The sequence below is a fragment of the Mastigoproctus giganteus genome, chromosome 6 (assembly GCF_048544385.1).
Source record: "Mastigoproctus giganteus isolate SK-2022 chromosome 6, ASM4854438v1, whole genome shotgun sequence".
NCBI lineage: Eukaryota > Metazoa > Arthropoda > Arachnida > Uropygi > Thelyphonidae > Mastigoproctus > Mastigoproctus giganteus.
The window spans coordinates 222,146,190-222,162,130 of NC_143580.1; the positions used below are offsets into that span (position 1 = coordinate 222,146,190).

The 15,941-nt window shown below is 33.1% G+C and overlaps 1 protein-coding gene across 1 annotated transcript in view; it reads left to right on the forward strand.

Moving 5' to 3' along the window:
* The window catches only part of LOC150085011 (lysosome-associated membrane glycoprotein 5-like), a 98,775-nt gene extending 83,087 nt beyond the window's left edge, over positions 1-15,688 (forward strand). The window contains exons 3-8 of the mRNA XM_090375713.1: positions 66-126; positions 2,831-2,958; positions 6,367-6,486; positions 9,330-9,426; positions 9,704-9,892; positions 15,480-15,688. Coding sequence (XP_090231839.1) covers positions 66-126; positions 2,831-2,958; positions 6,367-6,486; positions 9,330-9,426; positions 9,704-9,892; positions 15,480-15,655 — 771 coding nt within the window. The 3' untranslated portion in view covers positions 15,656-15,688. The remainder of the gene's footprint in view (positions 1-65; positions 127-2,830; positions 2,959-6,366; positions 6,487-9,329; positions 9,427-9,703; positions 9,893-15,479) is intronic.
* Positions 15,689-15,941: the final 253 nt, after the last annotated feature.

Genomic DNA, 15,941 nt, shown 5'->3' on the forward strand with positions numbered 1-15,941 from the left:
ATCAAAAATTATATTGTATTTATTTATTTTTATTCATTAATTTATTTTCTTTCTGTTTTTCTAAGCAAACTAAAACTCAAATTGGACCATCAGATGAGCGTCATCCTTCACTATTGCCTTCAACAGGTAAGAGTTGATTTTGAATAAAACTTTTTCGCTATTATTATTTTTTAAAGAATGCATTATCTTTTAAACAAGACTGGGTTTACAAAGGGACCTGCCAGAATTTGGCAGAAAAATTATTTTTCAGTTCTCATTCAAAAGGGATAAGGAAGTGATTATCCCATTGCAAGGCAATGATTAAGCCACATCTTGAATACTGTATAAATGTCTGGAGGCTTAATTTTAGGAAGGTTGTAAGTCTGCTGTAACAGATACAGAGAAGGGTAATGAGGTTGGCGAAGGGAACCAAAGGTACTCTTACCAAGATAGGCCTCAGTTCTACAAATTGCAGTGTCTGAAGACTAGGTGATCTGATTGAGATGTTTAAGGCTTTGCTAAGACTACATTATAATAGAGGCATATGATGCAAGAAAGCAAGCTTATACAGCATCGGCCAAAAAAAAAAAAAACCCTTCCTATTTCACCCATCCATTCGCTCCAAATGTTTGTTCACTTCTTTGAATTTATTTAAGCTATCACCTTAGACGACAGATGGAAGTTTGTTCTAGCAATCAACTACCCGCTAGCTAAAGGCAAATTTCAGCACATCTATTCAACAACTGTCTTTCCTCAATTTCAGTTTATGCCCCCTCAAGTTTATAATCTGAGCAAGAGGAAGAATCCCATCAGCATTGAGGATGATCCTTTATCCTTCATGTAAGAAATAAAAATCGGTGAGTAGGAAAACAGTTGATGAGGTAGATGATTTTGATATATGCATTATTTATCGCACTATTGAAGAATTTTATAGTGTCAATAGGAAGGTACCTACTTTAAATAAATTGTTGCCAGTTATAAGGCAGAAATGGGATTTTCCATTCAGCAAAGCAGCTCTACATGCAATTTTGAAACAAATGGAGTTTAAATGGAAGAAAACAGAAGCCAAACAGAAAGTCTTAATGGAAAGAAATGATATTATTCTATGGAGAACAAACTACAGTCAGACCTCTATATAACTTAATCGACTGTTTGCTTTAAAAAATTGATTAAAGAGAAATTTTGTTATAAAGAAATATGACCTTTTCAACAATGAAAAATAATTGAACATTCAGAAATATAGTAAAGAAATATAGTACGATACAGTAGCATAGCCAGGATTTTTTTGTCAGCAGGTACATTCCCAAAAAAAAAAAGGTGCTAATTGCTTAATGCAAAAAAGTGCCACAAAACAAGATTTCAGTGTCAGGGGTACAATGTACCTGCTGATAGGCCAAAGGAAAAGATGCAAAATTGCAGTCTGAAATACAAGATTTGTTAACAGAAATTACTTCTTTTAAATTTATTATAAGTGTAGATGTTTGGAATGAAATATTGAGTATTATAAATAAAGTAACTAAAGCCATACAAAGTAGTAAAATTGATATGAACATTGCAATTATATTGATAGAAGATGATCTTGATCAATCACCCCCAGGAGCTCACATCTGGTGAGTTTGAGCTTGGCACACCCAAGGTCCTGAGCAGCATCATCATCATTCTTCTTTTTCTTGGTGATTCCCTTTTACTTCTGACTTCTGTCAGCCCTGGACAAAACATTCATCTATAGGTACAGCACTGGTACAACGAAATAAATATGGCACTGGTGGATGGTTGAGGCTTACCTTTGCATTTGGGGAATTTTAAAGATCAGCCAGATAGTTGCCTGTGTGAGGAGGGAAACAGATAGGTTGTTTATTTTCTATATTTTTTCATTTTTTTATTTATTATTTTTCACTTTTATTACTTTTTTGGCTATTGCAGCAAAAACGTGTGGCTTCCTTGCCTAATACTAAATATTAGCATGGTAGATAGTTAAAGGCTCTTGTTTTCAGGTTTATTAAAGATGAATTAATATAATATTTTAAAGAACAATCTTGTATACAGAGTAGTTTGAAAGTCTATCTTGCTAATTTCAGATTTAGGCTATTTGTTGTCTGGGCCTTTTTTTTGTCATATTTGTGCTGAAATTTTTGAATTGCATATTAAATTAGATTAGGTATTATCATTTATATTTTATGATTACTAAATTGAAATTTTATTTAATCAACTGCTTTTTTATGAATGGGAACATTATTCCTTGTCCCTGATTTACCCTATAAACATCATGGGTTACAACTTTCATATATATTTTTCTGAAGTGAACATAAACAAATTTAATTTAAATTAAAAAAAATAATAATAAAAATATTAAAAAAAGACAGTTGCATGTGATGTTCACTTTTCAGTACATGAGTTTAGCTGTGAGGAACAGCTGTCTGTATGAAGATAGTTTGTGTCACAGTTTCTCATGCTACAACTATTGGAGTGTTTTTTATGTTTTTTCATGTAAAATAGGTTTACTCTTATTTCAGAAGTACAACTGTGACATTTTTAGACTATACCAAAGGTGGGAACTTTTCCATTAGTTAAAAGCTGTTGATTAGGCAAAATTTAAATTTACAAATCATAAAATCTAAACAGTAATACTTAGTCTAATTCTGACAACATATTCAAAAATTTCTACAAAAAATTTCTACAAATAAATATCACAAGAAAGTTCCAAACAACAAATAGCCTAAACCTAAAAATAAGGAAACAACCCTTGGTTCCTTTTAATTGAAATATCCTGTGCATATTTTGTATTAATGTAAGCTCTCTGATCAGTATTCATAGCCTGTTGCAGCTTTGTGTTTATAACTTTTTTTACTAGATATAGTAACAAAAGAAGTTGCACCAGAATTCAGCTTTCCAGTTTGGGATGCAGATGGCAAAATTTGTATTTTAGCCAAATTCAGTGCCACTTTCACCATTACTTATCCAAGTCAAGGAGGAGAACAAGTAAGTTATTTGTCTTGAGATATTTATTGTTTTATTATTTTCTGAGTATTTGTTTTCTGAACCATGTCAGAACTCAATTAGCAAACTTGAAAAACTGTTCACTGAATGCTTTATACTAATCAGTTTGAATATAAAAGAGAATTAAGTAACCTTTCATTCAGTTATATGGAAAACAACATATAGTTATCTTCCATGCAAAAATGATTTAATCAAGATTTTAATAAGCCTTGCTGTAAAGTTGTGTTGATGCCATTAGTTCTTATATAGCATTATGTTTTTTGCCTTCTTTCCCACTTACAAGGGAAGGGACCTATTGTTCCTTGGTCTAGGTGGCACCAGTGGTTTCCTACATAGCTGCCATGTAGCACCGCAAAGTGATTAAGTTGCTTGGTGTGCCTAGCCAGCCATATGTGAGAACAAGGTGACCACTTAAATGGTCATGTTGAAACTCACCTGAAATTTTCACATTAATAGATTGTAATGAGTAATAACATGCAAAATTTCAGCTGTTATTAAACAAATATAAGAAGTATATAAGTATAAGAACAAAGTATAAGAAACAAATATAATAAAAGAAGTATCGATAAAAAATTGAAAGTTGTAACATATATCAGTAGTGTAATTCAGAAATTTTAAAACTCAAAACAAATTCACTACTATAATAATATAAATTACTTGCATATTGAAGACAGAACACAAAGTGTGACATATCAATGGCACAAGAAAGTGTATGTTTAATTTGCACCAGGAACACTGAATGAGTAACATTGTTTGACATTTCTGGAGTTGACAAACACTGTTCTAGAATGAAAAAATTATCTTTCATGGCAGCTTAGTCAGCATGACACATTGTCCTTTGCCATTTGCCTGGAGAGGTCCAGATATGATTTCTGTTGATGGAGCAATTTTTAAAATCCTCTTCAATGTTTTTTTTTTTTTCTTGTAGAAGACAAAATTGTGTTGGTGTTTATAATCTTGTGGTTGCATGGTAAAATATTTTGTTGCATGCCACAAGCATCTAATGAGGTTGCAAAATTGAAAATGAAGAAATGACCGCAATTTCAAAATGCTGTCTTGTTGGAATAGCTTAAACATATATATAGTTCAGTTGCAGATGATCTTATTGGAAAGTTTGAGTAAAGTGCTTTCCAGCAACCTCAAGCACAATTTTGTCTCTACAGAACAGCATTCATGAACTGCAAGAATGTAAAATAACATCACTTATTTAATGTTTGTGGTCAAAATTAAACATATAGTCCTTGCTCGTCACTGACGTATTGAGCAACTTTATTTGTGTTCTGTTTTCAGTGTGTAAGTAATGTTGACATATGTTACTATTTTATTGTGCCATAACCTATTGTGGCTAATGATCGCCTGATGGTCTTGGTGGAGATTTTTTTGGCATCTCCCTCATTGAAGTTGACAGTGATTTGTGCCACTGTCACTGTCACTCTCCGGTTGGCTGAAACAATGTGAGACAGATGTCGACACCACCTTTCTCCACACACAGCACTATCCGCAATGAGCTGTTATTCCAGAAATGACGTATTCCCAATACGCTCTTGATACTGTCGAATGGGGATAGTGCAATTTCTGTACCACCTCTGCGATAGAGCGACCCATGTGTCGGGCACCCACTATCATTCCTCTTTCAAAGTCGGTTGGCCGACCGGGCTAGCCGAGTGGGTAAAGTACCTGCCCGGCAACCCAAAGGTCACGGGTTCGATTCCCGCCTCGGGCTTGGATCGAAGTACTGCAAAAACCTTGGGAGGTGCAATATGGCCACAGAAGCCGATGCTCCAACAACTACCAAATCAAAAAAAAAAAAAAAAAAAATCAAAGTCGGTTAACTCACGACATTTATTCATACTGACATAGAATTACCATCTATGTGAATGCAGCGATGCAGTGTACCTATATACCTGCCAAGTGGTGGGTTCGTCCACTAGCGAGAGGGGTGATATCTTCGAGTTGCCCAGGAACCAGGTATCCCACGAATTCTGTCCTTTTAGTCAGTGTATATCAGTGACATCATTTTTTGTATTCACTAACTGCATTCCATTGCAGCTATTGATATATATTAATAATATATATACAGATATATATTATATTTAGTAATAATGGAAAAAAAACTGATATACATTTATAATATAATCAGTAATATTTTATTGTATTTTCTTTTTAACCTATACTGACAGGTTTTGGCTCTATCTGAATCACTTATATGTGATGGCCATTAGTCAATTACTCAAATTTTCTTGTTGGCACTGGTGGCATTTGCTATCTATGCCAGTCTATTCCTGCCCATAAATAATAAGTATGCAGAGTGAATATAATTCAGTTAGGTTATATATGCAAGGAAAATGAAACTCTTACTATTTATATAAAAAAACAAACAAACTGTTATTACTTGTTTAGAGAAGTAGATCTCTCATATTCAATGAATGAACCTTGCATTCACCAATATGCACAGGATATGTGGCTCCATAGACAAATAGTCAAATACAAGAATATTACCTATCTTGTACACTCCTTTGGCCTTACATGTCCATCTCAGAGTACAAATAAAGCAATAAGAGTTTCTTATTTTTGACTAAGGGCATATGGGGGTGAATTATTATAATAATAAATTATAATTTTAAAATTAATTAAAATATAATTAAAATTATATTTTGCCCATGCCCCTGGGCAAAAGTTGGTATCTTATACTTTTTAAAGAACATGGGCTGACGTCACCATTCATAAATCTCACTGGGGAAGGCATAATGTGTAGTTGTGCTAATGGATTTGCTATGTACACATTAATGCATTTTCATAATTTCATGATAGTTACATGAAATTTCATGCAACTATCATTTCAAAATAATTTCATGATGATTTACTAATAAAGGAAACTTATATGCATATTAAATGTAAATTAACAAAATTATAATATTAACTTCTCAAAATCTGTATAAGTTTAAAGTTATAACTTATACTGATTTTTAGCAGTAAATATTATAATTTTGTTAATTTATATTTAATATGCATATAAGTTTCCTTTATTAGTAAATCAGCCTCGTAAATTAAATTATTGAATTTAATTTTTATAACCAACTTACTTTTTTAGAGGTCCCTAGCACTATCTTTTTTAGAGCTACACCACTGTTGGCTAGTTTGTTTGTAAAGCACAATTGCCTATTTTGGAAATGAAAATAAATACTAAGTTTGGCAAGATATGTAAATAAAATAATATTGATAATGATGAGATATATTGGAATTTCACTATCTTGATAGTAATTTGAATATAAGGTGATCAATGAATGAACCAACATGTTTAAAAAAAGAATTAAAATGGCCACTTATTTTTATTTATAACTGTATAAAGATAGCTAGATAATAAAATATGCCCTTTATATTTATGTTAAGACAGTATCGGTAAATCTACCTGAGGATGCTACACCAAAAGGACAATGTGGCACAGAAATACAAGATCCTGTTTTGGTGCTGTCTTGGTCAGGATTTCAACTGAGTATGTTTTTTACAAAGGTAAAAAAAAATGTTATAGTGAGAATTCTTTTAATTATTAATATATAGTTCATTATAATAAATTCTTTTTATATTTATGAAAGAGATAAAAATCAATTTACAAAAATGTCAGGCTGTTTTTTGATAAACTAATAACTTTATGAGCGCTATTTATATATAAAATATAAATAGCTTTAAATGATTTATGTAAATAGTACTATTTACACGTTATAAGATTATTTATAAAACTAGTGGGTTATGCAGCTAACTACACCATCAGTAGAAGCTATGCAACCTTAGAAAACTTAGAGCTTTGGCAGTTGTTTTTAGGTTATTAAAAATATACAAGGGGTGATCAAAAAATGTTGAGATAAATTTTACTACACAAAATGTAGAATGATTATTAATGAAAACTATATATACATTTAAATCTATCAGACTTGACTTAATATTCATCTCTAATAACATATATATATTTTTTGTCTCTTTGTCTCTACAGAAAAAAAAAAAAAAAAAATGAAAACCAGCATAATATACTGAGGAAAATAATAAGCAAACAACAAGCTAATGTGAAATTCTGTGTCCTTATGAACAAAACACTAACAAAAACATTAGAACGTTTGCAAAAAAGCGTACGGGAATCTGCTGCACTGAGATCTACTGTATTTAGATGATAAGTGGCTGAAAAATGGAAGAATCAACACAGAACCCATCCTGTGACATGCAGCTGAGAGTCATCAGGATAGTCTGACCATGGTACACTATCTCCTGACATTTTTGAAGATAGATATATTACAGTTAGAAAACTAGAAGAGGCCTTGAATTTTACATTTAGGAATGACATGTGTTTATTCACATTGGATCCCACAAAGACAGATTAGACTTTGTCTAATCTGTCTTTGTGGGATCACACCCCAGACAGATCACTTTGTGGGATCTGTCTTCGCCTCAGAAACACCCACCAACATGAGAAAAATGATTTTTTTAAGCAGAATATCAGAGATAAGTCCTAGATACATTACAATCTACAATAACAGTCTTGAAACAAAACAAAGTTCAAAGTGGAAACAGAGTCCATCTCCATCTCTAAAGTTGGTGGAGACATGCTCTGTTTACATATTATCAAGTTACAATACAGTTGAAATATTCTTAAGTATAAGGACACCTACTATAATGATCACTAAAGAACAATCACAAATTAAACATAAGCAGTATACAGGAATTAACAGTTACATGTGGAAAAGATATATCAACAGTTATAACCATTTCTCAAAATTAATACAGTGGACCTCTGCTTTACGATATTAATCTGTATCAGAGACACCATTGTATTGCGAAAATATAGTAATGTGAACCCAATAAAACTTTGTTTTTTGGTAATTCATTCCAAGAACTGGGAAGTTGAAATTTTTGCTATATAAATAAGCTATTTATAAAAATAATCATCTCTCTAAAAGATGATTTTTATAATGGAAATTGTATATATTAATCAATATGCCGGTTGACATGATCACTGGTTAGTGGAATCAGCCGCTTTAATTTCAAAAAACCAATTCAAATCATTAAAATGCACTACACTTTTATCATTATCATATGTTCAGTTATAAGGATCAATTTTGAATGCCTTTGTGATATTTTTCTAAAGTACATTTCTGGAGGTCACTACCATAAAACAATAAAAACAATTTGCAGTTTCTGATTTATTGGGTTTTTCTGTTAGTGCAATCTATTATAAACGGGTAGTAAACTCAATCTTATTGCATTCACGATAATACCGATAGCTGGAATTCTGTGGGTTTTTTCATTATTATGGTGAAATGTGTTTCCCCTTCCATGAAATCTTCAATCATAAAAAAAACATAAATAAATTTTCAGAATCTTTTCTTCATTCCTATTTTTTAAGCTTTGTAATTTGTTGCTCCATATCTCACTTGCATGTATCATGTTAGTTGCAATTTGTGCATGCCATGTTCTTTGTTATTGATTGCTTATCTTTTTTATTGTTTTATTACAACCAAAAAAAAAAGTCAGTGAACAGAAATATCAATTAGTTTGTATGTACATATTACAGTATTAATTAAAGCTATATGTGTAAGCGTAAATTTATTTTTATTTTGCTAACCTGTGGAAAATATTCTTCTGATTTTCATGTATCATTTAATTTTTTTTAATTGGTAAGATAATAAAGTGTAAATTTGTGCTTTATATATTTACTTTTATACCACATAGCCTGTGGATAATATTACTCCTATTTTTGCTTATTAGAATTGCCATTTAATAGAATTAAAATTCAATTCACAAACATGATCACAATGACCAGCACTTACTACATATCATATAGTGAACAGTATTTTATTATGGACAGTCCATTGTAAAGTGATTTGATCATACAGTGAACCAATCGTAAAGCGGGAGTCCACTGTATATGAATTTCCATATAAGCTTCATTTGGTCTTATTTATTACAGTGTTTTCTCAAAAAAAAAATAATAATCAGAATTTAGTGCAACCAAAATGAGAACATAACAATATTACATGCTGCAGTTAATCAACCATTATACTCTAGTTAGAAGATAAAAGTTTCAGATGTAGTACAAAATTCCATCATCTGAACATGTAATAGAGACTGGATAAAGAAATTTAAGTGATTTAGTGCATTACAGGTGATCTGGCTTATCAATGTAACTTTTGTTTGAAACAAAGGTGACTTTACTTGTGCTTCTAGAGATGAACCTATTTGAACCTATATCCCTATTTGAATCCATATTATCATATATTTCTTCAAAGCTGCAAAGTATTGTGTATTTTATTTTTAAGGAATGTAACAGTTTCAGATGTACATTTATTAATTTTTATCATTTTTAGGTAAAGGCACATAATGCAAATCCTGATGGATGGGCTGTAATTTCAACTGAACTTCTATATAATACAGCTTGGTCGTTATTTGATGGAGCAACAAATGGTAAGGTACTAATATATTGAAGTAATTATTGCAATAAATAATAAAAATCAATTAATGTGTTGGATATACTTATTTCTGCAGAATCCCATATAACACCATTTTTTTTAACATATATGTAATTTACTTTTCTTAATTGGAGAGAAGAAACAGTAAGTTTTATTAAAATATAACTGATTGAATAAGCACTGCAGGGTGGGAAGTAGAAAACAATTTAAAAAAATATATAAACTTTCTCTTCATGATTTAATTATTATTGAATATAATATTGATTTTTCAGCTGGTAAGAAGACTGCTCGTAGTGAAGAAAATGTAACACTCTTTGAAACTCCTTATGGCAAATCTTATTTCTGCCCTTCTCCCGAAGTGATACCAATGTTTGATGCTAAAAAGGAAAAAGTAGCAATAGCAAGACTTAAAGACATACATATTCAGGCTTATGGAATTGTCAAGGGCAAATTCTCCCCAGGTAATATATTATATTTATTTATTTTTTAATCTGTGAATAATAATTTTAATATTTGATAAATTTTGATAATTTTAATACTGAATGCCGTTGTGGCACAGGATAGTTTGGTTTAACTATTAATAAGGTCACATTAGATTTAGCTGATTTATAGAGCTTCTTAATTAAGCTCTTATTGCTATTTTTATTATTAGGTCACATTGGATTTAAACAGATTTTGTATAAAGGCTAAATTTGTTTCAACTTTCCTGACAATTATTTATTATCAATTATCAGGTAAACTGAAATTGCTGTTTATTTTTGCTTAGTGTTTTTTGTAATGTAGGGCCCTACAGATTGTTTGTCATCATTTTCTTTTGTGAGTGCAGTTGTGAAGGTAGAGAAACACACTTCATATTTTGCATGTTTTTGGCAGGTATACTGTTACATATTTACACTGGATTTCTTTTAAAAATAAATATTTGATTTTTAATTGTGAGATTTATTAATTTGCTAAAGATTTATATTTTAATGTCGTTTCATTTCACTTTTTTTTTTAGGTGACTTTAATGAATTGTTTTCCAAATGCAAAATCTGTCAATACTGTGCAATTGAATAAAAAATAAAAAAAATTTAAAACACACTTAATTGCATCTCATAATGATATTATTTTCTCATTGTGTCAACACATATTTTTTTTTCTCTCTTTGAATGAAAAATGCACATGTTACATAGCATTCCTTATAAAGAGACAGCGAGCTCTTTGTAAGTTGATAATAAATCACATTTCTTAATTATGGTGCAATGTTATAATCTGCTTGTTAGAAACCTATTGTTGTTTTTTTAAGAGGACTCATGAACTCACTTTTCATATTATACAGGTTAGTCAGAATTATCAATTATCAAGTTTATTGCCAAGAATATATAGAGTGGCTTACCCTGATATAGCCAATCCAATGACAAGAGGGACTTAAAAAAACAGAAAATAATTGTGAATATAGTATACAACACATAGTAATCATTAAAAAATGAAATAAGATACACATGTATGTACATAATCAATGTACATAATCGAACGAACAGAGGGGTGAAATGGGAGTGTGCGTTTTTTTTTTTTTTTTTTTTTGGCTGATGCTGCATAAGCTTGCTTTCTTGCATCATATGCCTCTACTAATGCTAAATAATCATCCAACCAGGAAATCACACACACATTTACAAAAAGCCCGTTTAACAGAAATGGGGCATTGGACTCTTCCAGAAAAACAAAAGTTAATATCGCAAGTATAAATACTCTAGATACTGATCCAACCCACTTGTTAAAAATCCAAAAATTCTAACCAAGTATGCTAATCTTATTCTACAAAAGTCTTAACTTAAAGCTTAATTTAACTTGCAAAACTGGGGAAGCATAGAGTATATGGGTTTTAAGAATTTACTGAAATATCTAGTGATAACAATTGCCAAATGCATGCTGAAACTGTTGTTTTAAAACCCAGGCAGCTTTGGTAAATTTATTTGCAAGGTGGCTGCACTGCAGAAAAAAATTTAATTTTATGTTGTGGGTAATTCCAAGGTACTGATGATGAAATAGAAATTGGGCAATTGTTTTTGGATTGTGACTTTCAGAAGTGGAAAAGTTTATAGCTTGCCCATGTATCCAGAAAAAAAGTTTGAAGAAATGGCTATAAAGTAATGCATAAGAAAATCAAGAATGTTGACACTGCACTGCAATTTTGAGCATAAAAAAATTAGTGTTATTAATCCCAGCTGTATTTTGAGCAGCAAAGAATATATAACTTTTTTTAACCGAATCCTTAGTCATGTGATTCAAGTTTAGCAGACCAATAAAAAAGATGTTATGAATGAAAGATGTTAGTTAAACCTATCTAAGTGCACGCCAGTTTTCAATGTCATTATCTTTTTGGCAGATTCTTGAGTTGTTGATTTTGGAGTTGATAAAATGTGCAGTATTGGTCCTTTTTATTTTGTTAAATTCTGTCCTGGCTTGTGAGAAGGATTGTTGTTGTTGTTGTTATTTGGAGCATTAGCAACTAAGGCCATATTGCTCCGGGATATGCGGTGGTCATTCCCTGACCTTTCCGCATCCTCCATATTTGGTGGTGACGGGCTCAAACCCCGGTCTAATCAAGAAGCGTGTGCTAACACACCGCTGCTCCTTCCCACCTGGCTACGGAGGCGCCTTGTGAGAAGGATAAATAGTCTATGTTAGCCAATGAGTTCCTATGTGCTCTACATAATTTATTTATTTTTAAAAGCCAAAGAAAGCCGAAGAGCAACCATGTCTTAGAAAATGGAAAGTCAGATGAAAGTTTAGAGGCTGGAATCTTAGCGGTTGATGAAAGTCACGTGGCAAAAAAAAAAAAAAAAATTATGCTATCTCAATTGGACAAGAAAGAAGACTGTCCCAAGGGTACAATTTAGAAGGGTAGCACAATGCCCTTGGCTCAAAATTATATTAAAGGATCTGTTTTTAATTTTTGACTTGTCATTACTTTTGCACCAAACATTGGAAAAAAAGAGATTTAGTAACAGAATTGTGGTTAGAATTAAAGGAGAGAGATGAAAGTAGATCACAAATATCAACAGCTTTAGTAAAAATATGATCAAGTAGGTTATTCCTTCTGGTTAGAGAAGAAATAATGGACTTATAATCAGCAGATTAGCTGCAACAAGATGAAAACCTACTGAGTATTAAAGAATAACAAACTAACATTTGAAGAAAGGAAGTGCATTCTGTAATGGTACTAGAAGTTTGAAAACATTAAGAGGATTGGTGTGTATGGAAACATCAACGTGGTAAAAAGGCCCCAACACATCTAATAACAACCTACCTTCTATTTGCAATGTTAATAATGAAAGTTACAGGAGGAAAAGATCAAGAAGTGTGAAAAACTTCCAAATTATTAGAAGACGAGGCAATATGACAGTATTCCTTAGAATTTTGTTTGAATCAAACAAGTATTATGAAAATTTTAAAGGCCAGTATTCAAATCTTTAATACAGTGGTAGTTTCATGCAATTCAGCAAGATATTCCTGATCAACAAGCAGAATTTTATGAGTGGTACTGTCAGGAAAACAGTAAAGCTGGTGGAAGTAATTAGTCAGACATAGTGGCATTCAAATTAAAGGGTCATTTGAATCATCATAACTTTTTTGTACCTGGCCAGTGACAATCCTCAGAAAGCCAACCTGCTGAGGATCACTGTATGGATGGGATTCTCCTCTTATGGGATAATCAGACCTTATAGATATAACAATACTTTTACTGGGCTGAGTTACATTTTATTAGTAATGAATAATGCACAGTAAGTGCATTATTCATTATATACACTGAGTGATTCAAAAAGTTTAGAAGCTGCTGTACTGAGGGCAAAAGAAGGACCTACTTCGTAGGTCCTTCTTTTGCCCTCAGTACAGCAGCTATTTGACATGGCATTGATTCAACAAGGTGTCAGAAGGGTTCGGGAAGTATGGCCAACCAAGCTGTGTGTAATGCAGTCAGCAGTGCAGATATGGAGGTGATGGTGTATCCAGATACCTGATAAGCCTTTCCACAGTGTCCCACAAATGCTCTTTGGGATTGATATCTGGGGAGTTCAGAGGCCAATCAATATGCTGGAAGTCGGAACAGTGTTCCTCAAACCATTCCTACAACAAGTGCCTGGATGGCTCGGCATATTGTCATCTTGGAAGACACCATCGCCATAGAGGAACAAGTGTAACATAGCGGGGTGTACACAGTCAGCAAGCAGTTGGCAATAGCGGAGACCACTGATACATTGTTCCACATGCATTGGGGGGGGGGGTCCAAATTCCTGCCAGTGAAACATGCCCCACACCATACAACCACCTCCACCAGCCTGCACTTTTGATACCATGCATGATGGAGCAAGAGCCTCATGGTGTTGACACCAAATCCTTACACGACCATCCACAGTGTGAAGTAAATAATGTGACTCATCTGACCAAGCACACCTTCTTCTAGTCTTCTAACATCCAACTTGCATTTTGCACTTTGCTCTTTGCACCAGGTGAATCTTTTACGCCGATGAACTTTGGTTAAGAGAGAATGCGTAGGGGTCATCTGCTGGTATAGTCCATACGTGCGAGCGTACGATGCACGGTCATTCCAGATATTGTTCCGGGTTGGCCCATGTTCTATTGGGTAGTCAACTTTTCCACAGTGCTGCACCTGTTCGCTTGTATGAGTAGTCAGACCCGGTGCTCACCTCTAACATCAACCTTTCGCTGACCTTTGCAGTTTTGCCATCAGGTCGTTGTTTGACCATTTTGACGGCAGTCCTGGTACACACGGTGGCTCTCGAACACCCCACCAGTTCAGCAGTTTGGGAAATCAAGGCACCCGCCTCGAACACCCGCAATCTGTCCTTTATCAAAGTCTGATAAATCCTTCCTTTTACCTATCATGCTCGGAATTTTACTACCTACTGAACCACTGACACCTTATCTATGCTACGTAGGTTGACTAAATCTGCACTCTTGTGCCTCACATAGTCAACAGGTCTCATTCAGTTTTCATAGGGGGTGGTCATAATTCAGTGATTACTCAGTGTATATACTGTGCAGAAATGAGTTTCTGAATACATTGGTATACTTTCAACAGGGTGATGTGCCTCCATATTTCCACTCTGATATCTATGTGTCTGCATGGTGAATTACTCAGTCGACAGATGGATTACAGGAAGAATACTTTTGACTACCTCCCCCCTCTTTTCCCTTTCAAGATTGCTCAACATCACTCCCTACACCTTTTTATTGCATGGGGATAACTAAAAGATAAAGTGTACTCATAAACCACAAATATTGCAGAATTTGCTCATTAGCATTAGTAGAGGCATATAATGCAAGAAAGCAACCTTATGCAGCATCAGCCAAAAAAAAAAAAAAAAGACATTTCGCCCCTCCATTCATTTGAAATACCTGTCCAGCTGAGCCTTAAATTTATTTAGGCTATCAACTTCCACAACAAGGAATGGAAGTCTGTTCCACCAAGCAAATACCCGCTGGCTAAAGGCAAATTTCTGCACAACTATCCTACATCTGGCTTTCCTCAATTTGAATTTATGCCCTCTCAGGTGATTATTCTGAGCAAGAGGAAGAATCCCATCGGCATTGAGCATGCTTAAACCATTCAAGACTTTATACACCTCTATCAGATCATCTCGCCGGTGCCTAGTCTCCAGACACTGTAATTTGCAAAATTTAAGCCTCTCTTCGTAAGAGAACCCTTTGTTCCATTCACTAATCTTGTTGCCCTTCTCTGTACTCATGATGATACAATAGGAAGCAGATAAAATTACATCTGAAATGTACACCACATATTGGACTGTTCAGAAATAATACCATTTGCATGTGTGCTGGTGGCAGATATTTTGACATGATATAACTTCTGTAATGTATCCCATTTCCATGTATCGTGTATATGAAACTGTTTTTGTTATATATTTACTCAAGCTTTCTAAGATGTAGAATATCAAAGTGTTTATATATAATTTTGACTCACCCTATATAAAACTGCATAGTATAATTTCCTTTATCAAGCATTCTTTATGCATTATTTTTTCTTAGTGCAGCGGTGCAGCCTTGTTCGAATTGGAGGACTTCCAGAACCATTTGCCCAGGATGAAACTGTTCCCATTGCTGTCGGAAGTACTCTAGCTGTCATCTCAATACTTGTAGTACTCGGATATGCTCTTTATAGAAATATGGCTGCTCGAAGAGTAGACTATAGTACTATGGAATAACTGCATCATAAAGATAGTAAAGTTATTATAAAGTGCAAGGTAATAGATTTCTACTTTTGTTATATTGGGCATATTTTAAAAAACTATAAACTTTAATTTAAAATCTACATCAATGCTAACTAAATTTAAAATACTGGCATAGATTGATAAAATTAACTTTATTTTGTATCTATATAGAATATTAGGAAGAAATAAGTATATAGGATTTTTAATATACCATAGAGTAGAGATTATCAAGGTGTGATATGCATATCTAGATTTCCTGCATATCCTTTAGAGTATGCAC